General features: G+C 37.7%; 1 protein-coding gene across 3 annotated transcripts in view; it reads right to left on the bottom strand.

The window, feature by feature from the left end:
• Positions 1 to 26,216, bottom strand: part of BTAF1 (B-TFIID TATA-box binding protein associated factor 1) — a 105,633-nt gene that overhangs the window by 62,415 nt on the left and 17,002 nt on the right. For 2 of the 3 annotated variants that reach the window (XM_010381313.2, XM_030940653.1), the window contains exons 4-13: positions 24,065 to 24,211; positions 14,815 to 14,978; positions 12,543 to 12,679; positions 9,406 to 9,535; positions 8,756 to 8,824; positions 6,602 to 6,691; positions 5,884 to 5,979; positions 5,610 to 5,786; positions 3,104 to 3,244; positions 1,397 to 1,521 (exon numbers count right to left, since the gene is read on the bottom strand). In XM_010381313.2, coding sequence (XP_010379615.1) covers positions 1,397 to 1,521; positions 3,104 to 3,244; positions 5,610 to 5,786; positions 5,884 to 5,979; positions 6,602 to 6,691; positions 8,756 to 8,824; positions 9,406 to 9,535; positions 12,543 to 12,679; positions 14,815 to 14,978; positions 24,065 to 24,211 — 1,276 coding nt within the window. Of the gene's footprint in view, positions 1 to 1,396; positions 1,522 to 3,103; positions 3,245 to 5,609; positions 5,787 to 5,883; positions 5,980 to 6,474; positions 6,692 to 8,755; positions 8,825 to 9,405; positions 9,536 to 12,542; positions 12,680 to 14,814; positions 14,979 to 24,064; positions 24,212 to 26,216 lie in introns of all 3 variants that reach the window. The other variant, XM_010381315.2, reaches the window with a different exon arrangement.

A 26,216-nucleotide genomic window follows, 5' to 3' on the forward strand; every position in this document is an offset into this window, starting at 1 on the left:
ATATGAAGCAAATTTGAAACAAAAAAGATGGAAAACTACATTATTTCACATTGAATTAATAGAATTTTCACTATATTCTTTCTTATATTACCCAGTTTTTCTGACACCATCCACTAAGGCCCATAGGCCAAATCCATTCCACCATTTTTTTTTAAGTAAAAGTTTTCTGTGTATACAAGCACATTCATTCTCTTATGTATTACCTATGTACAGCCATTTTCACACTACAGTGACAGCTTAGTAGTTTTGACAGACTGTCTGGCTCATAAAACAAAAATACCCACTATTTGGGCCTTCGCAGAAAAAGATTACTAATCCTTGATTTACAGTAATTAAAAACCCCTTCATCTTGCAGCTTAAAGAGGGCTTTCACATACATTAACTCATTTAGTTTGTACAGCTTTCATTAGCAACAGAAACATCGAAAATCAGGAAACCCCATAAATGTACTACCACTTCAATTTTTCTCTTCTTTTGGTTTTATAGGCACTTATTTTGCTCTTCCTACTTATGTGCTGTCCAACTAACCTAAACTTAGCATTAAAGTACTTCCAGTAGGTCAGTATTATTTGAAATATTTTCCACACGTGTTTTTATACATCTATGGGTTTCATGGGAAATATTCACAGAGCCAGAAACCATGTATAAGCATAATTACATGAATGTTCACTGAACGCCCTCACTAGGACAAGAACAGTAATTTTCTCATCTGTGAATTTTTTTAAGTTGCATAATAATTTTTTCTTCTCTATCTCTAAGGACACTTATATCTAATAATATTCAAGGGCCAGTCTACAAGGTAGGGAATATGTTAATTAGCTGAGCTGAGATTCATATATCAGGACAGGAAAATTGGTGACGCTAAACTTTTGATGTATGTTTTCGGCTTCACTTGATCTCTGCCTTTGGACATTATATTACATTATTATGTATTCCCTTCCTGATAAGTAGTTACTGAAATCAAGAACAAGAGTTGAAGAAATGAACATTACAAAAAAAAAGTTCACAGAGGGGCAAGTTTTAGAAAATATAAAGCTGATGTTCGATGATAATTCTGTTAACTATTACTAAATAAAGCTAAAATTCTACATTCTAGGGCTTGAACTGGAAATACTGCTCCATGATTATATTTCTAAATAAACAATTATAAGATGAATAAGATGATGAATTATATAACTGAAATATTTCAAGGGTAAAAAAAAATGATCTTTGTAAGCTGCTGCCCACATGGCTGAAGAGTGAAAAAGACAAGGCCTTCTGAAAACAGTAGTCTTTGGCATCTCCAGCTTAAACAGTACTATTCTTAAAGGTGCTAAAATATTATATGTTTAGGCTAAATTATCTCGAAAGGTATATAAAGACTTTTTACTTTATTCCGCTAATTAGAAATAATTACCTGCATTGTTGGACCTGAGGATAAGTTAACAAGGATGAAAGGAGAGTCATAATACTATTTGTTGAAGCTGTTAGATCATCTAATTCCAGAAGAGCATCCCATAATGTATTTATAATGAAGGGTACCTATAAGATCAGTTTTCAAGAAAAGTTATCAATTTTGTACAAAATACTCACAAACCCTGCCAAATTGTATCCCAGGGGTCACTACTAATTCAACAACACATGCAATTCCAACGAACTTGGATAGTGTCAGTTTTCAGCGAAGTTAATGAGGTGACACTATTTGCCTTTAACAATTTCCTATACCTTCTTTTTAATGCCATTCAACTCTACTTTGATACTTCCCTTCCTGACCAGACTCATAATGGGTAGAACTCAGAAAATAAAAGAGCCAAAACTATTTTATGTAAAAAACTAAACTCTGAAAACAACAGAGCATGGAGACACAAGACATGCTCCTCTATGTAATTTTACTGCATTTAAAGTGGTAACAATCATCATAAAAAAAAATTTTTTTTAGTTTTTAAGTTCTTAAAATACTGCTTACTATACTCTTAACTTTGTGTTCTGATTTTGATAATCAGGTAGAAAGTCAGCCAGATCTTTAAAAAAGTCATTTCAAAAAATGAGACTAGAGGGGTGGGTGTGATGGGTCACATCTGTAATCCCAGCACTCTGGAAGGCCAAGACTGGGAAGATCTCTTGAGTTTAGGAGTTTGAGACCAGCCTGGGCAACAGAGGGGGACTCCCCCATCACTACAAAAAACAATTTTAAAAAACTCAGCCAGGCACAGTGGCATGCGTCTGTAGTCCCAGGTACTTGGGAGGCTGAGGCAAGAAGGACTGCTTGAGCCCAGGAGAGTGAGGCTGCATGTCATCCACTGCACTCCGGCCTGGGTGACAGAGTAAGTAAGATCCAAGAAAGAAAAGAAAATGTTATGTGTATATACAGATTACACAGCACTTGTTAATAATACTAATTAATAATTAGTAATTAATAAGGAGAGGAGAGGAGAGACGGGGAGGAGAGGAGAGACAGGGAGGGGAGGGGAGACTAAATTTAAAAAAAAAATCCAAAAACTAAAATCAAAACAAACAGGCCGGGCATGGTGGCTCATGCCTGTAATCCCAGCACTTTGGGAGGCCGAGGTGGGTGGATCACTTAAGGACAGGAGTTCAAGACCAGCCTTGCCAACATGGTGAAACCCCATTTGCACTAAAAATACAAAAATTAGCTGGGTGTTGTGGCGCGTGCTTGTAGTCCCAGCTACTTGGGAAGCTGAGGCAGGAGAATTGCTTGAACCTGGGAGGTGGAGGTTGCAACGAGCCAAGATCACACCACTGCACTCCAGCCTGGGCAACAAGAGTGAAACTCTGTCTCAAAAAAAAAAAAAAAAAAAAAAAAAATCAAAACAAACAAAAGTCCAATATATCTAAAAACCAGGAGTAAAATAAGGAAGACATGGCTGTATTCTTCTCAAGGAAGTTCCCTATATATTATGTACATGAAGGGAAAGTAGACAAATGGATCCAATTCACTCTTCCGAAGTACAATATATAATCAAGATTGCATGCATCAGAGGGCTGTTGGTCAAAAAAAAATTGAAGATGAAGGAGAAAAATGTACTCAATGTATTTTCTAATACTCCATATCCCAAATGAAAACAAGCTCTATAGGAAGAAATTGTAAAAATATTTAATTTACCTTTTGTGTCTGAAGATAGACAAGGCTTTCTACTACAGGTACTAATGATGCTGCAGCAACAGCTCTGACATCATCATCAAGATCCTGGAGTCCTTCAATTATTCTAGTTAAAACTTTAGGCAATAAACTATTAATTACATCCTGTAAAACAGTACATGAAAATAAATTAATTTTCTATAGTACAGTTATTGTGCTTAAACATTTTAAAATTTAAATTTGCCACATGACAGCTAAATTCCAGTATTTACAGTCATGCACTGCTTAACAATGGATACATTCTGAGAAATACATCAGGCAATTATATCATTCTGTGAACATTATAGAGTGTACTTACACAAACCTAGACAGTATAGCCTATACCACACCTAGCTATGTGATACAGCCTGTTGCTTCTAGGCTACAAACCTGCACAGCATGTTACCGAACTGAATACTGTAGGCAGCTACTAATAAAATAATAAGTATTGGTATATCGAAATACAGAAAACGTACAATAAAAGTACAGTATTATAATCTTATGGGACCACCATCATATATGTGGCCCATCACTGACTGAAATATCATTATGACTGTATCTACAAAAAAACAATCACATAAACAAAAATATAACATCAACAGAAGCCTAAGTAATCCCATTTGAAAAAGACTACAAGGGCATCAAGCGCTTTATCCAATGAAACGTAAAACATCAAAACATGTTTTACAGGTAAGACTATGAATTCTCTGTGTGAGTAGACACACACACAAACCCCTCTGCTAGAATCCTAGCCTCCATATCTCATTCAATGCCACCAACAACCAAAAGGAGAATGAGAGAAGAGTGGAAGAAAAGCCATACATTCCCGTTTCTCATTATTCCAATTTAATGTTTTTTCATTTCCCCCAACAGAGCCAGCCCCCAGACGTTACTCCTGTGATCATATACTAGGAATCTCACTGAGAACTGGTCTCACTATGAAATAGGGATAACATTTCAAAAACCTATAAGGTGTTTTCCATTTCCATATAAGTCTGCTGTTATCTACAGAGGCTAGAGTGCAGAACACAGAAAAAAAGGTTTTGTTTATGGGGGGTAAAAGGGTGGCTGCCAAGGGGAGAAGAGAACTAAAAGGGCCAGGAAGAGGAAGGAAGGGAGCAGAGGGAGAAAGAGTTGGACAGAAATCTCAGGTCTCTCAGCAGAATCACGAATGCTTTGTTATTGGCAGTTAAAGGGAAAAAAAGAGACGATCTTAGAAAACTTCAAAAGGCCTTTGAGCTTGCCTTTTGAGACAGAAAGCGAGGTTCCAATCTGTTATACAGTGAGCATGGGAAGAGAAGAAAAGCTGGCACGAAGCATTAAGTAGCCATAATGGATAGTGAAATGCCTATATAGGCCAATGCCTAACACCCTGACAATGCTGATACCAACTGGAAAGTATTCAGGGAAATTAAACTGGTAAGAAAAGGTCCTGGTCTCTCTCTAGCTCCTCATTCATAATCTCTCCTTTACTTCCATGTCTCTTTTTCGTCTACACTCACTCTTTGCTGACCTGTTATGTTCAGAGTCAAAACAACTATTTGTGGAAGTCCCTAATTCTGTCACTAGATCTATGGTGGGGAAGTAGGGAGAAGGACAAAAGAGATGCTTTACTGGCATCTCACATTGGTAATCTGAATCAATTTTTCCACAAAAATGTTATGTGTATATATAGATTACACAGCACTTATTAGTTTAGTAAAGGACTTTAGATATATTTATATATGAAATAGGCTTTTGTGGACCAATCTAATAACCAAATTCCTAGCCAGAATATATCTGTTTTTAATAACCTACTAAGGGAACATAAATGTTCCTAAGTAGGGGACTATGTGCACATGCAGGTATTTTCATCCTAGATGATATATAACATTATGATAAACACTGTTCTATAAGACATGCCATTTAGTTTCTAGTTCTAGTACTAACCTTAACTAGCTTTGTGACCACCAGCAAGGCATCTAATTTTTCAGAACTTTATTTCCCTATATGAAAATAATAAGACTTCATGCATTTTCTTCTTGGAAGTTTTGTCATAAAGGATAAAAAAAAAAACCACACACTGACAGTTTATGTAAAAAGTACATGACCATACAGATTGTCTTCTTTACACTTTGATGTCTACTCCTGTATGTATACTGCATAACTTGGCACCATGTTGTATAGCCCTCAGAGCATGTATTCAATATTTAAATGAGTTAAAACAGTAAAACCAAATCATGAAGAGCACTGAATTAACTGTAGCAATGGATTAAAAAGGAAAAATAATCTTTGACCTTAAACAGTAATAATGTAACTAACCATCTTTTGATTTATACTTAAATTTTTATGAGCTCCACCTATCTGTATGACACTGTCTCAAGAAGGCAAATCTTGGAAGACTGGCTTCTCTGTAACAGTAAGAATCTAAGGCCATTTCTTCTAATTAGTGAAAATAAACTATGAGGGGAAAAAACTCTCCCATATATGCTTCAAAACTTGAAATATTTACCTGACGGACTGCCAAAGCATATTTTATTCCCAGTAGACCACCATGTCTAACTTCCCATTGTTCTTGTGTAAGTAATTTTAGCAGCACATCCACAGTCTTATGAACTCCTGTTTCATTCATGTGTTTTAAAACCACACCTAATGTTTGAGCACAAGTTTCACGAACTGGTGCCACAACCTACAGATGAAAAATGAAGAAAACTCGTATTTGCAAAAAACATATTTTGTAGAATCTGAAATTTGATTGGGCAAAGCCTCCCTTAAATGATACTTACTTCATCAGAAACAAAGTCTCCAAATCTGTCTAATGCAAAAACACAAAGGAGTCTAATAACCAAGTCTTCCAACCATTCTTGATGCTGCTGAATCATCTGTTAAAACATAATATATATATACACACACACACACACACACACACACAAACACTTTTTTTTAACATAATTTTTTTTTAAACAAAGATCACACATTGAACTGGGGACTTGGGAGACACCTTAGGTCCAAAATCAAAAATAAAATATGGGAACAGATTATTTTAGCTGCAGGAACAATAATCAAAAAGTAGAATAGTCCCAATTAATGTATTTAATATTAAACATATCCTATATCCTCTTTGATCATTAATTCAATTCAGAAATATGATATCAAAATTCTTAAAATTCATGGATTATATTATGTTACTTACACTCCAAGAGAAATTAAGAAACTAATTACTTAAGGCTGTTCTCATATCAAGCACACCGGTCACATATCTATTATTTATACTATTACCAGTGTCTCCAGGCAATACCAATTATGTTGCTCACTGACCTCTCAACTAGCCTCTTACTCATCTTACTCTACTTTTCAATCCATTGTATGATATTTACCTTTTCATATCTCTTCCTCTTATTTACCCCCATTCCTACTTCACGGCACATACTCGTTACTTCCCTACATTGGAAAAAGATGCCAACTATTAATACTTGGTGATAATTGTTGCATTAATACACTTACCTCTTCTAAAGTGCTGTCACCCATTTTACCACCACTTTTCCCATGAGCTTTAAGAATTTCCCTAAGTCCAGTGCCTGCACCATGTCGAACCTGAAAAGAACCAAGAAGCAAATGTCAGAGGTTAAATGTTTAAGAAACGAAGTTTGATTTTTCTTCTACACGAAATAAGGATACTGGATTCTTAAGAAATTAGATTCAACTAACTGGAACTTTACAAGACTGTATTTTTCTTCAACTATCTAAGAAGAATTATACATATAAATGTCAGACTGCTTTTGGTTATATGGAATTTTTTAAAAAATCAAGCAAGAAAACAGCTATTCTAAAATCCTCTTGAGATATAAATTCACATTGTTTTCACTACTTTATCCTCCACCTTCATTCAGCACTATCCACAGCAAGAGAGAGGAAAGAAAGTATCATATATCTTTTTTTTTTTTTTTTGAGATGGAGTCTCACTCTGTTGCCCAGGCTTGAGGGTAGTGATGCGATCTTGACTCACTGCAACCTCCGCCTCCCGGGTTCAAGCGATTCTCCTGCCTCAAGCCGCCCAAGTAGCTGAGATTACAGGCACCCGCCACCACGCCTGGCTAGTTTTTGTATTTTTAGTAGAGACGGGGTTTCTCTATGTTGGCCAGGCTGGTCTCAAACTCCTGACCTCAAGCGATCTTCCGCCTCAGCCTCCCAAAGTATTAGGATTACAGGCGTGAGCCACCGCACCCAGCCCAAGGTGTTCTTTATAATCTCAACACATGTATTTTCAAAATATGTGCATCAAAACTAAGCTCCAGGCTGGGCGCGGTGGCTCACACCTGTAATCTCAGCACTTTGGGAGGCCCAGGCAGGCAGATCACTTGAGCTCAGGAGTTCAAGCAAGACCAGCTTGGCCAACATGATGAAACCCCATCTCTAATAAAAATATTTTAAAAATTAGCCAGGTGTGGTGGTGCGCACCTGCAGTCCCAGCTATTCAGGAGACTAAGCCAGGAGAATCACCTGAACCTGAGTAGCAGAGGTTGCAGTGAGTCAAGATCATGCCACTGCACTCCAGCCTGGGAGACAGAGTGAGACTCCATCTCAAAAAAACCAAAAAGCAAAAAACATAAGCTCCAAAGCTACCAATGATAAGTGAGTGCCAAAAGAAGACGATACAAATAAAATGTCTTATGATTAATGCATCACATCCTGGGATGAACCACCTTTCTTTGAGAAAGTGAGGCTACTTTCTGTAGTGTCATCTGGAAAGGAAAAGGACAAGCTATTGACACTGTACCCACTTCTTAAGACCCCATGAGTTATGACTTGAGTAACTTTAAATAGAATTACACCAAGGAAACACAACTAAAAGGTATTCTAAAGAAATGTTTTTTAAATTACACAGAGGTCAACGGAGGGGAGAAACAATAGTTTGAAACTACCAATCCTTAACTTCAAGCAGAGGAACTTCACTCTTTCTTCTCTTCTACACACTGGGACCTGTTCAAGATGTTCTCTAAAGATTTCTGAGGCTAAAAAGCTGGCTTGGAAACTACTGCTCTTGATCAATCAAAATTGTCCACTTCCAAAGGAAAGGAAGTTTTTTTTTTTTTTTTTTTTTGAGACGGAGTCTCGCTCTGTCACCCAGGCTGGAGTGCAGTGGCCGGATCTCAGCTCACTGCAAGCTCCGCCTACCGGGTTCACGCCATTCTCCTGCCTCAGCCTCCCGAGTAGCTGGGACTACAGGTGTCCGCCACCTCGCCCGGCTAGTTTTCTGTATTTTTTAGTAGAGACGAGGTTTCACCGTGTTAGCCAGGATGGTCTTGATCTCCTGACCTCGTGATCCGCCCGTCTCGGCTTCCCAAAGTGCTGGGATTACAGGCTTGAGCCACCGCGCCCGGCAGGAAGTATTTTTTTACTGCCTGGGAGAGAGATTCAAGCCTTTGGATTATAATGGAAAGAACGAAAAGAAATAAACAATTCACTAAAGAATATGATTGAAGGATATGAAAGGTGAAAATCAATCTATAGTTTTCTATTTAGTTAATGGTATGACATGCCCTGAGTCCTGAGATGAACGGAGAACAGCAACTCTGACAAAGTATATTGCTCCTGACATTGTTTCTTTCATTAGCACAGAAAATAGAGCTGAGAGAAACTGTAATGAAGAAATCTTACCTCCCAGGAGGGATTAAAAAGGTCATTGCAAAGTTCTTCACAAAAGCTTTCCAAAGGCCATTCATTTGTCTGAATAAGAAAAACAGAATTACTACTAGTTCAAAAGGTCTATTTTATGCTAACAATTTAAGTAACTCAATAAATTTTATTTGTAGGTCTAGTAGTAGCAATCAAGCTTTTAAAAATTTAATTTTTTAACTAATTAAGATATATTTTTACTAATAAAAATTCTCTCAATAGGCAGATTATTCAATACTTTCTACGGATATATTAGTTTGAAAAAGATTATAAGCAATCTTTCTTTTTATGTTTTTTCTGAGACAGAGTCTCGCCCTGTCGGCCAGGCTGGAGTGCAATGGCGCAGTCTCGACTCACTGCAACCTCTGCCTCCCGGGTTCAAGCGATTCTCCCGCCTCAGCCTCCCAAGTAGCTGGGATTACAGGCGCGCACCACCACATCTGGCTAATTTTTTGTATCTTTAGTAGAGACGAGGTTTCGCCATGTTGGCCAGGCTGGTCTTGAGCTCCTGACCTCGTGATACACCCGACTTGGCCTCTTAAAAGTCCTGGGATTACAGGTGTGAGTCACTGCTGCTGGCCCAAAGATTACAAGCAATTTTAATGGATACTTTCAGAGTCTTTCAAGAGTACCTCTTCAATTAAGGAAGAGCTGTCTGGAATATTATCAATCAAGACTTTGGAATCATTTGCAGACTGATTAATAACAACATTTGCTATTTTCCGTCTCTTTTCTTCTGGCTCCCCATCAGTGCTATCATTGCTAAAAAATAAAAGTCACCATTTAGAAAATGAATAAAGCATAATGTGAACCACAGTGAATGAAATGAATAAAAGATAATGTGAATCACGACGAATTTAAGATAATCCATCATTTAAACAAATGTTTTACACCATATTCTGCTTATACGATTTACTTAAAATGCCATGTATCAAACGACTAACTGCTTAAAATTTTTTGAGCAAAATACATCCTAAGTACACTATAGGTTGGTGAATTATTTTTTTCAAATTGGATCTTGAATTTAACAGGCCATTTTTCCCTCCTCTCTACAATCAGCTCCTCATCTTTTTTATAACCTGCATATAACCTGCATCTGGTCTGGCATAACACTAACGTTTTTAGGCTTTTATATACTAGAGAAAACTAATATACTGAGCAATAAGGTATAATCTTACCAGTTCTCGAAAAATATGGAGAGATGAACAACTGACCAATGAAAAAAGAATACAGAAATTTGAGGAAATGTTGTATTGACTTAAAGACTAAAAATATTGAGGCTAGCCTAATACTGGAAAGGAGAGGACAAGTCAAACTACTTTTATTCAACATTTAGAAAAGAAAAACTTAGCACATTTTAAAGCATATACAGCATTATTTTCTATAAATACTTCTCCCCTCTCTCCATCTTAATAGTGAAATTTATTTGGCCAACCATTTTTTCTACAAGATGATAAAAGAAATCTGAGCCTCCCTTTCCTCATTTCCTGTTACTCTTCCCTTAATCATATCCACATCTAGCCACATTAGTAGGTCACCTTAAGTCCCTGAACTTGTTAGGCATGTTTCCACTTGCAGGCGTTTGTCCTTGTAATTCCCTCTATTTGGAAAGCATAACATTTTCTTAAACTATTTAAAACTATTTGAAACTTTTCCTAGTTATTCACAGGACTAGCACTCTCATTTCTTTCAGGTTGTTACTCAAAATTCACCTCTATGAAGCCCTCGCAGACCATCCTATCTAAAATTTCAAGCTCTAAACTCTATACCCCAAAAATATTTCACATGTTCTTCCCTGTTTTATCTTCTTTTCCTTAACCCTTATCATTAACATGATCTGTATTTTATATATATACACATACAGACACACACACTCTATTTTACTTATTTATTTCCCATCTTTCTTTCCCTCCAGACTATAACCTCCAAAGGCAGGAATTCTTATCTATTTTATTTACTCATGTACTCAGGGCCTAGAACAATACCTGGCAATTAGAAGGTATTTAATAAATGTTTGTGAAATGAATGACTCATGAACTCTGAAAAATAAAGTCTAGTATTTCCAACATTAAAATCTTCGGCTAGGCCGGGCGCGGTGGCTCAAGCCTGTAATCCCAGCACTTTGGGAGGCCGAGACGGGCGGATCACGAGGTCAGGAGATCAAGACCATCCTGGCTAACATGGTGAAACCCCGTCTCTACTAAAAATACAAAAATCTAGCCGGGCGACCTGGCGGGCGCCTGTAGTCCCAGCTACTCAGGAGGCTGAGGCAGGAGAATGGCGTGAACCCAGGAGGCGGAGCTTGCAGTGAGCTGAGATCCGGCCACTGCACTCCAGCCTGGGCGACAGAGCGAGACTCCGTCTCAAAAAAAAAAAAAAAAAAAAAAAAAAAATCTTTGGCTAAAACTGCTTGTATGAATAAAAACCAGTAGAAAAACTTAATAGGTCACTATATGATCTTAATGAGCTGCTAACTTTCTTAAAATCTTGTCATTAACAAGCTGAATAAAAAGTCTGCAGTTAAAGATTCAACCTCAAGTATAAATTTCTACCAAGTATATGTTTACTATTTATCCTCCTTTTTGCCTAGCTTTTAAACACTAAACACTTTTTAGCTTTATGTGAACACACGCAACAAAAAGTTCTGTCATCTGCAAATCCTATTTTCCAAGGCTTTTTATTAATTCAGCATTTATGCAAACATTTCCTGAGCACCACTAAAGATTCGTATTTAACAGATCTGAGTGGGATCCAAGAATATATATTTTTGGCCAGGTGTGATGGCTCAAAGCCTATAATCCCAACACTTTGGGAGGCCAAGGAAGGAGGCCACTTGAGCCAAGGAGTTAGAGACCAGCCTAGGCAACATAGGGAGACCCTATGTCTACCAAAAAATTGAAAATTAGTCACGCATAGTGGTGCACACCTGTAGTCCCAGTTACTTGGGAGGCTGAGGCAGGAGGATTGCTTGAGCCTGGGAGTTTGAGGCTGCAGTGAGTTACGATCGTGCCACTGCACTCCAGCCTGGGCGACAGAGTGAGACTGTATCTCAAAAAACAAAAACAAAAACCAAAAAAAAAAAAAAAGAAAAAAAAACAGTATTTTTTTTCACAAGCTCCTCAAAGAGCACCTGAAGGAAATAGTTTTGAACCACCTTTTTAGAAATGCTGCTCCAAGCCGTGCAAAGATGATCACTTTTAGCAACTCATGAAGAAACAGAGGACAGTGACTTTACCCCCAGAGTTCTTTTCTTCAACAGGACTACAAAAACTAACCTAGATTATCATTGGCTATTTAGCACAGCCCCAGCTTAAGGAACAGGTGAGGTAACATCGTGACAATACCTCCCACTTTACTAAGGGAGTATTCTTAACTTGTGGTCCTTAGACACCTCTCTGACTTCATTCTCTATCACTCTCCTGTGCACTCATCCCAGTATAGAAAGCCATACTGCCCTTCTATTTGTTTCTTGAATATTCCATTTAAGGCATTTAAACTTGTTTCTTCTGCCTGGAATGCTCTTCCCTTTGGAGATCCTCAGCCCTCATTCAAAACTGGTAATTAGTAGGGAAAAAGTCTGTACATGTGGATTTTTCTGGGGAAGTGGTCTCAGTTCCTAGTAACAATAAATACTCTCTGACAATTGAGTAAGAGAATCCAAACAGTACTCTTCAGCTAAATATGTCAGCAGAATGTTTCTATAAATCAAGCAGACACAGATTAAAGCCACACAGCCCTCTTAAGTGAATAAGCAAAAAAAGATTACTACCTCTTCTCATTCGTTTCCACTGCATCCCTGGATCTCTGTTTTGCAAATAACTTGGCCATTCTTTTAGCTTTGTTCCTTTGTCTATTGCTCATTCCTGCTCGAAACTCTGAGTCAATCAATTCAGCTGCCTGAAGAGTCTAAAAGAATAAAAGAACGCTGAGTTGGAACTTTTGAACTTAAAATAAATACCTATAGTCTCAGCCTCAGAAGAAGACCAAGTCTATAAATTTCAGTATATATACATCGATCACATTCTTTTTTGACAGACTCACACTCTTCTGTTGTATGTACCATAATTTCAGTCTTTTCCTCCCTCTTCTCTATTATTCCAACTCCCAACAGATACATATAATGCTTCTTAACTTTTTTTATGCTACATTATGAGGTACAAATGTATGATCCTAACCCAAAGAGAAGGCTCTGAAGAGGTAAGACTTCAAAATAAAAATAATATCACCAAAAAGTTATGAGAATAAACGTCAATAAAAGAAACTGATCATCACCCATCTGCTGAAATAAATAAATAAATAAATTATAGCCTTAAGTGATTGGTCCAGCATGCTATTGTCCAGCTTAGCTCATATGCCCCTTTCCTATTAACTACTTACCGCCTACTCTTTTTGCTCTTTTCCATTCACAGAAGACACTATAAAGTCTGTGTGTTAGATTTTTAAGCTTAAGCCTAAAAATCCCTTCTGTGCTTAACCATAAGATTCAACTGAAATTTGTACTTCCGCAACCAGTTAAGGTCACTGGTGTGGATGTTCTGCTGCAGTCTTGATAAAGAACTATGAGCACATATACAAGCAATGCAGCTGTAACGACTTATGGCAACGATGAACCTTAACCAACTTCCCCCAAAGGTCCATGATATATAAACCTGGATTTTGCAAATCCCAAATTGGTGTTGCCTATCCCACACCCAATTAATCTGATGTGTATAGCCCACTTTCTAATACACCTGCTCATTCATTTTCTTACACCATGTTCAATTACTCATACTGTGATCACGTTATTGCATTTTTATTCTCCATTATTTTATTCTATTTTCCTCTTTATCTTCTAGTTACATCTTACACTTTCCTTTCTACCCCATTTCCTTCTGTTCCTTTCAGGGTGTTGCTGTATTTCGGCCTCTTCATACTCTCTCTTTTTTCTCTCCTAGTATCTGCCCTTTTTCCCCCTTGTCTGCGAAAGTTATTCATCATCACACTCACCCCCAACCCTAAAAAATACACTTTACAAATTCTAATGGTTTAAGGTGCATTCGTATAAAGGCAAATAGAACCATTCTCCACTGAAGCAAAGGAAATGAACAAGGGAATGACAAGATAGGAGATTCATAACTGCAAAGCAGGAATTTTTAATGCAGCCCGTGGACCCCTAAAAGAACACTGGGGGTCAGGTAAAAGAGTACTGAACCCCTTGAGATGTAATATCTCATTATATGTGCATTTTTCTGAAGAGAGAACCACAGCTTTTACTAGAGCTTCAAAAGAGTCTGTGGCATAAAAAAAGTTAAGCAGCACAAATGTATACACTGGGAACTGTAACAGAGGAGAAGGAAGAAATCAGTGAAATTATGGTACAGACACAAAACAAAACAGCATGAAGCTGTCCAAGAAGAATGCGGTCAATCTGAATACACTGATACATTAAGCTGTATGAAGTGAGAAAAGGCAAACATGGCTTAAAAGTAATACACACACACACACACGCACTTGTACACAGAAGTTTCAGAAATGATGCACAAGTAACTTGAAAATGGTTGTCTACAGGACATGGAAATGTTTGTGTCCTGTTGGCAAAAAACTTCCTTTTACTTCGTATTATATACCCTTTTTTGGTTGTTTGCAAGTCTTGTCATATTTCTCACTTAAAAAGAATAAATCATAACACTAAACACTTCTACTATCATATCTGACTATAATAGCCCTTACTATCTCTCTCTCCCCCAAAAAATTACTTTTCCCTCCATCAAAGAACATACCAAAAAAAGAGCAATTGGAGCAATTAGAATCTTTCAATACCAGTAGTTCCTAAAAGGTCTAATACAACTTAACAGTCCAGTGTCTGGGAGGTAGGTTGAGCTTCTGACTCTATAGAATCTGTCATCAGAAATCCAGTTTAAAAAGATGCTAAATCATGGTGGCACTAAGCAGCAATGAACAGGGCTAAGTATAACATTTTCTTAAACTATAATTACATGAGCAAAATGAAGCAAACCCTTTGTATAATTACTTGCAATCAAATAACCAAACGTTTTACCTACAGGTTGTTTGTTTACAAAGGCTGCTGAAGTTGGGGTATAATCCAAATCCTCATCATTGAAAAGTTCTTCAGTACTCATTCCAATTGCTTCTCCCATATTAAGACCAAGTTTCTTCTGTAATAATTTTCGTTGGCGTGCTATCCTCTCTTTAGGATCCACTTCACCTTTCAATAGAAAAGAAATACGTTTTCTCCAAATCAGTTAAGAAGTTTTCTAATATGTGCACATCGAACTCCATCAAAATAAAAAACACACTATTAAAACATCCCTTCTGCCAATAAAACCAACCATATTCATTCATGATCATCTCTGAACATCTCATAAACTCTGTTACCTAATCACATTGGAAAATAGTGTTCTAGTTAACAAAACATTCTGGGAGTTTTCACTGAGATTCCCCCATTCCCCAACTGTCAATTAGTAAATATATATAAAATAGTAAGATTCATTCCTGGGCCAGGTGCAGTGACTCACACCTGTAATCCCAGCACTTTGGGTGGCCAAGGTGGGAGGATCACTTGAGCCCAGGAGTTTGAGACCAGTCTGGAAAATGTAGGGAGGCCCCATCTCTATAAAAAATAATTAACAGGGCATGATGGTGCACGTCTGTAGTCCCAGCTACTCCAGGGACTGAAGCGGGAGGCTTGCTCAGCCCAGGAAGTCAAGGCTGCAGTGAGCTGTGATCAAAACACTGCAGTCCAGCCTGGGAAACACAGTGAGACCCTGCCTCAAAAAAAAAAAAAAAAAAAAATTCATCTCTATGGAAACAAATCAATTTTATTTTATAGCTACACCTGTACCTCCTATGAAAGCTCTCACTGGGCAAAAAAAAAAAAAAAAAAAAATCTAGATTTTGTTCAATGGTAAAAGGGCTCAACAAACAAATGCTTACTCCAAGTGTAGCCTTTATGTATTCTGAGCTGATACAGCCCTAATATCCCAAATAATAACGATAAGGGAATAAAAGTAGACAGGTTTTTAAGTGTCTCAAGTAAAACCTTCAATGCTTTGGTGCAAAACAGATAAAACAGAACATACCAAAGGGCATTTAAAAATAAAAATTTCCCCTTAAAACAGCTAAGCTGTAAAAGACAGTTATACCTTATTGAAAAAAATTTGATATTTTAAAAACAATAACGATCTGCTTCTAATAATGGCTGAGTTAGTTCCTATCGGATTAACCCTCTGCACCTAACAAACTCTGGCCAAAACAGAAAAAACAAACTACCTAAAGGCACTAAGAAAAAAAAAAAAAGCATTTACTTAGGGGAACTGTCAGTACTTAAAAAGATGGGAATAGCACTAACAGCTAAAAGCTACAACAGCTAAAAGCTACAAAAAAAAAAAGTTTTCCCTTTTTGTAACAGCCTGAAGATAGAGCCAGTCCACAAAATGTGTGGCAGCTAAAATTTGAATTGAAAACCTAGTCTTCTTTCTTATCCCCCAACTAAGGACAAGGTCTCTCACTCTGATACCCAGGCAGTAGGTACAATCACAGCTCACTGCAGCCTCAAACTCCTGGACTTAAGAAGTCCTCCTGCCTCGGCCTTCTGAGTAGCTAGTACTATATGCATGTGTCACCATTCCTGGCTAATTTTTTTTTTTTTTAATTTTTAATTTTAGAGATGGGGTTTACTATGTTTGCCCAAGCTGGTTTTGAACTCCTGGCCTCAAGTAGTCTTCCTGCCTTGGCCTACCAAAGTGCTGGGATTACAAGCGTGAGCCACTGCACCTGGCCAAAACCCACAGTCTTTCTGGCTTGGCTTGAAGAATGAGAAGAGAGTTAGGGGCCATTGCAATCCCGGAAATTAGAAAGGGAAAACCCCCCAAAAGAGAGAACCAGAGAGACGAAGGCCAAAATTATCTGTAAACTCAGCCCAAATCTCTGGTTGACCCCTGAACTATGCATGCACAGAGCAAACTCCAAATGATGCAGCTAAAGCTAAGATCTAAAAAGCTAAAATTGAGATTTGAGCTATTGCCCACAGCAAAGAAGAATGAGTTTGAAATTTTGAGTTCCATCAAATTAAATGTCCACTAAAATAAGCAAGCAAAAACAAGCAAAACAATCTTTGGAAGAATATAACAGAATCTAGTCCACATCACATAACGTTCCTAATGTGCAGAATAACTGACAAAATTAAACAAAAGCAAAGAAAAGAAAATGTAACCCATTTTCAAAAGAAAGACAATTAACAGGGACCAACTCTGAGATGTCTCAGATGTTAGAATTAAAAGGTTTTAGGATTTCTGTTGTTTTTTGAGACAGGGTCTTGCTCTGCTGCTCAGGCTGGAGTGCAGTAGCATGATCACAGCTCACTGGAGCCTTATCCTCCCAGACTCAAGCAATTCTCCCACCTCAGCCTCCTGAGTAGCTGGGACCACAGGCATGCACCACCACACCAGCTAATTTTTTATTTTTTGTGGAGGTGGGGTCTCTCTAGATTGCCCAGGCTGGTCTCAAACTCCTGGGCTCAAGACATCCTTCCACTTTGGCCTCCCAAAGTGCTGGGATTACAGGCCTGAGTTACCGCACCTGGCCAGAATGCAAGATTCGTAAGCAACTAACATAAGAATGCTCAATGTAAAAGAAGATACTGTCACAATGAATGAAAAGACAGAGGATACCTTGGTAGAGAATGAGAAACCATAAAAAAGAACCAGGCTGGGTACAGTGGCTCACATCTGTAATCCCAACAGTCTGGGAGGCCAAGGCAGGAGGATCGCTTTGGCCTAGGAGTTCAAGACCAGCCTGGGCAACATGGCAAAATCCCATCTGTACAAAAAAATTTAAAATATATATAGAATTGTACACTTTAAAAGGGTGAATTAAATAATGTGCAAAATATGCCAACACAACTTTTTTTTTTTTTAATAAAAAAGAAGGTCTGGGACAGGCATAGTGGCTCACACCTATAATCTCAGCACTTTGGGAGGCTGAGGTGGGAGAATCGCTTGAGGCCAGGAATTTGGGACCAGCCTGGGTAACACAGCAAGACCCTTATCTCTACAGAAAAAAAAAAAAAAAAAAAAAAATTAGCCAGGCTTGGTGGCACATGCCTGTGGTCCTAGCAAGATGGGAGGATTGCTTGAGCCCAGGAGTTCAAGGGTGCAGTGAGCTATGATCATATCACTGAACTCCAGCCTGGGCAACAGAGTTAGATCCTGTCTCTAAATAAATAAATAAATAGTTCTAAAACTAAAACATACAGTATCTGAAAAAAAAAATTTTTAAACCACTGGATAGACGTAACAGCTTAATGGAAGATAACAGGACAAAATGCAAATGAACTTAAAGATAAAGCAATACTGTTCTCACTCATAGGTGGGAACTGAACAATGAGAACACTTGGACACAGGGCGAGGAACATTACACTGGGGCCTGTCGTGGGGTGGGAGCATGGGGGAGGGATAGCATTAGGAGATATACCTAATATAAATGACGAGTTAATGGGTGCAGCAAACCAACACGGCACATGTATACATATGTGACAAACCTGCGCATTGTGCACATGTACCCTAGAACTTAAAGTATAATAATAAAAAAAAGATAAAGCAATACAAAGTACCCAATCTAAAGAATAAAGAGAAAAAAAGATACAAGGAAACAAAAGCCCAAATATGAAATCAAGAAAACAATTCTATTTACGAAAACAACTTGTATTCTGTAAAGTATAAAATGAAAAAAAACTTAAAACCAAATGAAAATGTTCATGCATCATAAGAGTAAATATTGTTAAAACACTAATATTTCCCAAATGTATACACAGACTTAACACAATTGCTATCAAAATCCCAGCTGGCTTTTTTTTTTTTTGCAAACATTGACAGACTGGTCCTAAAATTCATATGGAAATGCAAGAGACTCAGAATAACCAAAACAATCTTGAAACACAGGAACAAAGTTGGAGGCTCATATATCCTGATTTCAAAACTTACTACAATGTAACAATAATTAAGACAATGTGGTACTCGCATAAGAATAGACATCAATGGAATAGAATTAAGAGTCCTGAAGTAAACCTATGTGTCAATAGTCAACTGATTTTTGACAAGGGTTCCAGAGCAATTCAATGGGAAACAGAACAGTATTTTCTACAAATAGTGTTGAGACAACAGGATAGCCACATGCAAAAGAATGAAGTTGTACCCTTAACCTCAAAACATATACAAAAAAACCTCAAAATAAAAGAACTAAAAATTAAAGCTATAAAACTCTCAGAAGAAAAGAGAGGTTGGCCGGGCGCGGTGGCTCAAGCCTGTAATCCCAGCACTTTGGGAGGCCGAGACGGGCGGATCACAAGGTCAGGAGTCGAGACCATCCTGGCTAACACGGTGAAACCCCATCTCTACTAAAAAATACAAAAAACTAGCCGGGCGAGGTGGTCAGCACCTGTAGTCCCAGCTACTCGGGAGGCTGAGGCAGGAGAATGGCATAAACCCGGGAGGCGGAGCTTGCAGTGAGCTGAGATCTGGCCACTGCACTCCAGCCTGGGCAACAGAGCGAGACTCCGTCTCAAAAAAAAAAAAAGAAAGAAAGAAAAGAGAGGTAAATGAGCTTGAATTTGGCAAGTTTCTTACATATAATACCAAAAACTTGAGAAACAAAAAAAATACAAAAACATTGGACTTCATAGAAATTAAAAACTTTTGTATTTCAAAGGATACCACAGAGGAAATGAAAAGATAACCAATAGAGCAGTAGAAAATATGTGTACATTAGGCAGGGCGTGATGGCTCACGCCTATAATCCCAGCACTTTGGGAAGCCAAGGCCGGTGGATCACCTGAGGTCAGGAATTCGAGACCAGCCTGGCCAACACTGTGAAATTCCATCTCTACTAACAATAAAAAATTAGCCGGGTGTGGGGGCAGGCGCCAGTAATCCCAGCTACTGCGGGAAGGAGCCGAGGCAGGAGAATCATTTGAACTCAGGAGGTGGAGGTTGCAGTGAGCAGAGATCGCACCACTGCACTCCAGACTGACTGAAAGAAAGAAAGAAAAAGAAAAAGAAAACATGTAAATCACGTATCTGTTAAGAAGCTTGTATTGAGAACATATACTCTTACAACTCATAATAAAAGGGCAAACAACCCAATGAAAAACGTGCAAGTTATAAGAATTGATATTTCTCTAAAGAAGGTATACAAATGGTCAATACACGAAATGAAGTTCAATGTTATTGGACAACAGGGAAATGCAAATCAAAATCACAATGAGATATCACTTCACACCATTAGTATGGCTATAATCAAAATGTCCGATAATAACAAGTGTCAGGAAAAGATGTTGAGAAATCGAATGTAAAATAGCAGAGCCACTTTGGAAAACTCTTGGCAGTTTCTCAAATGGTAAAATACAGTTACCACATGAGCCAGTAATTCCACTCCTAGGTATCTACCTGAGGGAAATTAAAGCATACGTCCACACAAAAAGCTGTACATGAATTTTTATAGCAGTATTTTTCTTTCTTTTTTTTTTTTAGATGGAGTTTCGCTCTTGTTGCCCAGGCTGAAGTGTAATGGCGTGATCTCAGGTCACGGCAACCTCTGCCTCCCCAGTTCAAGTGATTCTCCTGCCTCAGCCTCCCAAGTAGCTGGGATTACAGGCATGAGTCACCATGCCCTGCTAATTTTTGTATTTTTAGTAGAAACGGGGTTTCTCCATGTTGGTCAGGCTGGTCTCGAACTCCTGACCTCAGGTGATCGCCCACCTCAGCCTCCCAGCAGTATTTTTCAAAACAGATAAAAGGTAGAAACAACCCAAATGTCCATCAACTAATGAAAGGCTTTACAAACTGTAGTTTTCATACAATGGAATATTATTTGGCCATAAAATGAATTACTACCACATCATATCCATTAGGATAGCAACTATCAAAAAACAGAAAATAACAAGAGTTGGCAAGGATGTGGAGAAACTGGAACCCTTGTGTACTATTGGTAGAAATGTAAAATGATGTAGCTGTTAGGGAAAACTGAATGGCAGCTCCTCAAAAAATTAAAAATAGAATGACCATCTGATCCAGCAATTTACTTCTGGGTATATACCCCAAAGAACTGAAAGCAGTAACTCAAACAGATATTTGTACATCCATGTTCACAGTAGCATTATTCACAACAGTCAAAATGTGGAATAAGCCTGTGTCCACTGGTGGATGAAAGGATAAACAAAATTTATATACATACAATGGACTATTATTCAGCCTTAAACAAAAGGAAATTCTGTCCTATACTACAACACAGATGAACCTTGAGGATATCATGTTAAGTGAAATAAGCCCGTCACAAGAAGACAAACACTGGAGGATTCACTTACATGAGGAATCTAGAGTAGTCAAATTCATGGGGATAGAAAGAATAATGGCTGCCAGGGGCTGGGGAAAGGGGGAAATGGGGATTTGACGTTTAATAGGTATAGTTTCAGTTTTGCATGATGAAGACTTCTGAAGATTGGCTGCACAACAATGTGACTGTACTTAATATTACTAAACTTAAAAATGGTTAAGGATGGTAAATTTTTTATTATATATATTTTACCACAATTTTAAAAACCTAATATATCCCTTAAGAATAATAACATTTAGAAAAGAAAAAAAAGTACTGATATACTCTTATCACATAGATGAACCTTGAAAATATTCTCTTAGGTAAAAAAAAAAAGCCACTCACAAAAGATCACATATTGTATGATTCCATTTAGCAGCCACATGCCATTTAATGATGAGTACATTCCAAGAAACGCGTCATTCAGTGATTTTGTGGTTGTCAACATCACAGTGTACTTACACAAACCTAGAATGTAGAGCCTACTACACAGATACGCTGTATGGTATAGCCTGTTGCTGCTAGGCTACAAACCTGTATAGCATGTTACTAAATACTGTAGGCAACTGTAACACAATGGTAAGTATTCATATATCTAAACATAGAAACATACATTAAAAATGCAGTAATATACTTTTATGGGACCACCACTGTATATGCAGTCTTAGTCTGTTGCTGACTTAAATGCTGTTATGTGGTATGTGACCAAATATAAAATGTTGAGAATAAGCAAATCTCAAGAGACCAAAAGTAGACTTGGGGTTGCTAAGAAGAGGAGGGAAGGAAGTAGGAGGATAAAAGGGTGATAGCTGAGGATATGGGGTTTCTTCTTAAAGCGACGAAAATGCTCTAAAATTGACTGTGGTGATGGTTACACATACCTGTGAGTATACTAAAAACCACTGAATTGTACACTTTAAATGACGAATTATATAATGTATAAATTATATCTCAATAAAGTTGCTTGAAAATTTTTTTAAAGACTGCTCTACCAAGTAGGGAAAAACATTAGGCATCCAAAAGACTGCTTGATCACAACCCCAATACACTTACACAGAGCCTAAAATTGGTCCTCTCATTCCAGAAGAAGTCCTATTGGGGGAAATAAGCTACAAAGGAAACCCAGACCAGTCTGTATACTAATCATATATGGTGTCACTAATACATATAAGGGGACAAACACAGATCAACATTTAAAGAAAACCTAACTACAGGGTTTTAAACAAGCACTGTTCAGCAAGCTCTGACTTATTAGCACTAAAAAACTGAGTTCCCAAGAAACTGCAGTTCCCTATCCTGGTTACATATCAGAATCACCTATAGGACTTTTCTCTTTTTTTGAGATGGAGTTTCACTCTCGTCACCCAGGCTGGAGTGCAATGGCATGATCTCAGCTCACTGCAACCTCTGCCTCCCAGGTTCAAGCTATTCTCCTGTCTCAGCCTCCAGAGTAGCTGGGATTATAGGCACCCGCCTCCACACCCAGCTAATTTTCATATTTTTAGTACAGACAGGGTTTCACCATGTTGGCTAGGCTGGTCTCGAACTCCCGATCTCAGGGGATCCACCTGCCTCGTCCTCCCAAAGTGCTGGGAATACAGGTGTGAGCCACCATGCCGAGCCGTGCTTTTCTTTTAAATACAATTACCTACACTTCTTTATAGATCTATGAAATCAGAATACGGCAAAACCAAAACATATATAATTTTGATCTCTGATAATGTCCATGAGTACACTAGTAAAGTCAGTAAACTTACTGTTTAGTGATATAAATGAAAAGTTTTTGAAGACTTTTACTTCCATTATTAGAAAAACTGCTTTTCCAAAACTTAAGCAAATTATCCTCTTAAATCTCTGCAAAAATAACTAGATCTTTTAATAGAAACCATACTAAACAAGATGAAATGAGAATTTGACAATTTTTTATGATAAAAAAGTGAATATATTAATAAGGCTCTAAATGACGGTTAATTAGCAACAGAACAGAGTTTTATTCTGTTTTTTTAGTCCAAAAGGCAACTTATTTACTTACAAAAATCCACTTAAAACATCAAGGTTTTTTCCCCACTCCAGGCCATTATCTTGAATGGCTAAAACATTTATTTTATATTCAGATAGATTCTGTAAGTTTAAAAGTATTAGGACAATACCCGTCCAGGTCTTTTTTTCTTCTTTTTTTGAGACGGAGTCAACCTCTGTCACCCAGGCTGGAGTGCAGTGGCGTAATGTCGGCTCACTGCAACCTCCGCCTCCTAAGTTCAAGCAATTCTCCAGCCTCAGCCTCGCGGGTAGCTGGGATTACAGGCGCTCGCCACCACGTCTGGCTAATTTTTGTATTTTTAGTAGAGCTGGTGTTCCGCCATGTTGGCCAGGCTGCTCTCGAACTCCTGACCTCAGGTGATCTGCCCACCTCGACCTCCCAAAGTGCTGGGATTACAGGCGTGAATATCTATCCAAGTCTTATTTTTCACTCTTAGTTTTTGCTTTGGACACCAGCATGAGTAAACCCAATAATACCAGAAATATGTGATAAAAACAAAACAATCAATCTCTCAAATTTCCAGATTTGGGAAAGCATTACCACAATCTATACTAATCCTGATTTTATAATATATTAAACTGGGGCTCTTGGGTAACACTTTATAATCTCTATATTACATAATACAATTGTTGCTGAAATATTAATATGTATCAACTAATGATGCACATATTCACTTAAAGGAGGAAAAATACTCATACTGTAGCTTTAAACCAAATACTGCTGGGTTACCTTCCCATTCATAGCATCCCCTGCCACCTGCAAACTTCAGTTAATTTACATTTCATGACATGTTAGTTTATGTGTGACTAATGAACAGCATATGAAGTGACAAATTCATTTGAAAAAACAAATTTTAGACTTTCTACTACAGAACCACTACAGACCTGATTTTTCATCTTGGACTTCAAATTCGGCACCAGCAGATCCCAGGAGTGATGCACCATGTTGTAACAATCTACATATATCAAATCTGTCAAAATTCAATCGCTCTGTAGTAGGTGAATCTTCCATAGAACTTTCGGAAGTAGGTTCTACATGAGGTTTAAAAATATTAATTTGACCATATAGACAAAGTGTGGAATGAAAGAAAACAGCATATCATTACTTGGGTTGCATCGGTTACACACACACACACATACGCTTTTTTTTTTTTTTTAAGAAGCAAGGTCTTGCTCTGTTGCCCAGGCCAGAATGTAGTGGCATAATCACAGTTCACTGTATCCTCAAACTCCTGGGATCAAGGAATCCTTCTGCCTCAGCCTCCAGAGTAGCTAGGACTCCAGGTGCACACAACCATGCCGAGCTAAGTGATTTTTATTTTTGTAGAGACAAGGGTCTCACCATCTTGCCCCAGGCTGGTCTCAAACTCTGGGGCTCAAGCAATCCTCCTGCCTCAACTTCCCAAAGTGCTGGAATTTACAGGCGTGAGCCATTGTACCCAGATAGTAATATTATTTTGAGAAAAGTAAAAGTGGAGGAAGTAGAAAAGCTACTGTGGGTTTATGATTAGTTCTTAGTTATCTGTGAATAAACTGGTGGTTCTTCTTTCACCAACCATCAGATTTTAGTGAGTATATGTGTAACTGTGTCCAACCACAAAAGCAAAATGTTATGTATATAAAGAAATGCATTCCCATGTTAAAATGTATATGTTAAATATCATGCTGTCTCCACTTACTGTAAGAATTTAAAAATACCAAGGTAACAGAATGAGTTTATTATAGTGCTCAGTTAGAAGATAAAAATATTCACAGAATGTATTCCTGAACAAGGCTAATAAGAATCATCCCTCCCCATACCTGAGGAACAGGCTGAGCCACGAAGCAACTATGCACTCAACAGGACTCAGTTCCCATACTCTGGGCAAATAAGAATCTCCTGGTAAGTTGCCAAAATCATATATACATGTGAGGTCTAAAAACATCTATAAAATGTTCTGTATTCCTTCCTCAAAAAGCTATATGTTATAAATGTTAAAATATAATTACTCGTTGACTTAATAGTTTGTTTAGCTGGCATTGGCATGAAACTCATCTGTTAACTAAAGTATAACTGCTTAACTTAAAATGAATTTCTATTAGTATTTTAAGTTTTCTAGTGATGATAAGCAAATTCACTTACTAAAAATTTTAAAGCTAGTTAAAAACTTAATGCTAGTGTAGTGCTAGTTTTTTTAAAAAATTAAGTCTTTTAAAAATGGAACTAAGTTGTACCACCTTTATGTACCAAACTAAGTTGGGGATAACAAGCTGAAAAGGAAAAGGCTCTTTTCTAAAACAAGTTACAACTTCTCTGGTCACACATTTCATTTAATGAGAGAAGACAAATTAACAAAATAACAGGTATCAGGAAATATAAAGCAACAGTTTTAGGCAAGTTAAGACTTATGATAAAAGTGATGTTATTAAAGTGAGTTGAGGCCGGGCACAGTGGCTCATGCCTGTAATCCCAGCACTTTGGGAGGCTGAGGTGGGCAGATCACTTGAGGCCAGGAATTCAAACCCCCGCCCCAGGCTGGCCAACAAAGCAAAACCCCATCTCTACTAAAAATACAAAATGAGCTGGGCATGGACCTGTAATCCCAGTTACTTGGGAGGCTAAGGCACGAGAATCACTTGAACCCAGGAGGCGGAGGCTGCAGTGAGCCAAGACTGCATCACTGCACTCCAGCCTGGGTGCCACAGTGAGACTCCGTCTCAAAAAAATAAAATAAAATAAAATAGTTGAAAATGAATCTAGCTGTACCATTAAATTTTGATTTAATTAAAATGTGCAACTTTCCAGCTTTTCAGAAGCACGTAATTTGTTTTTAAATGTCACTACAGGCAATCAGAACACTTTTCCCACTACAAGAAATCCAAAAAAGGGCACATAAAAAACAAGACTTAACATTCCAAATATCCATATATAAATTGTGCTTAAATGTAGAAAATAATTACCCTATACTATTCTCCCAGCAACAAGAAAAAAATAGACTTTCAAATATTTACATTGTACTGATTTAACTTCTTTTTTTAGAATGTCAATTACTTGAAG

The sequence above is a fragment of the Rhinopithecus roxellana genome, chromosome 11 (genome assembly GCF_007565055.1).
Source record: "Rhinopithecus roxellana isolate Shanxi Qingling chromosome 11, ASM756505v1, whole genome shotgun sequence".
NCBI classification, from domain to species: domain Eukaryota; kingdom Metazoa; phylum Chordata; class Mammalia; order Primates; family Cercopithecidae; genus Rhinopithecus; species Rhinopithecus roxellana.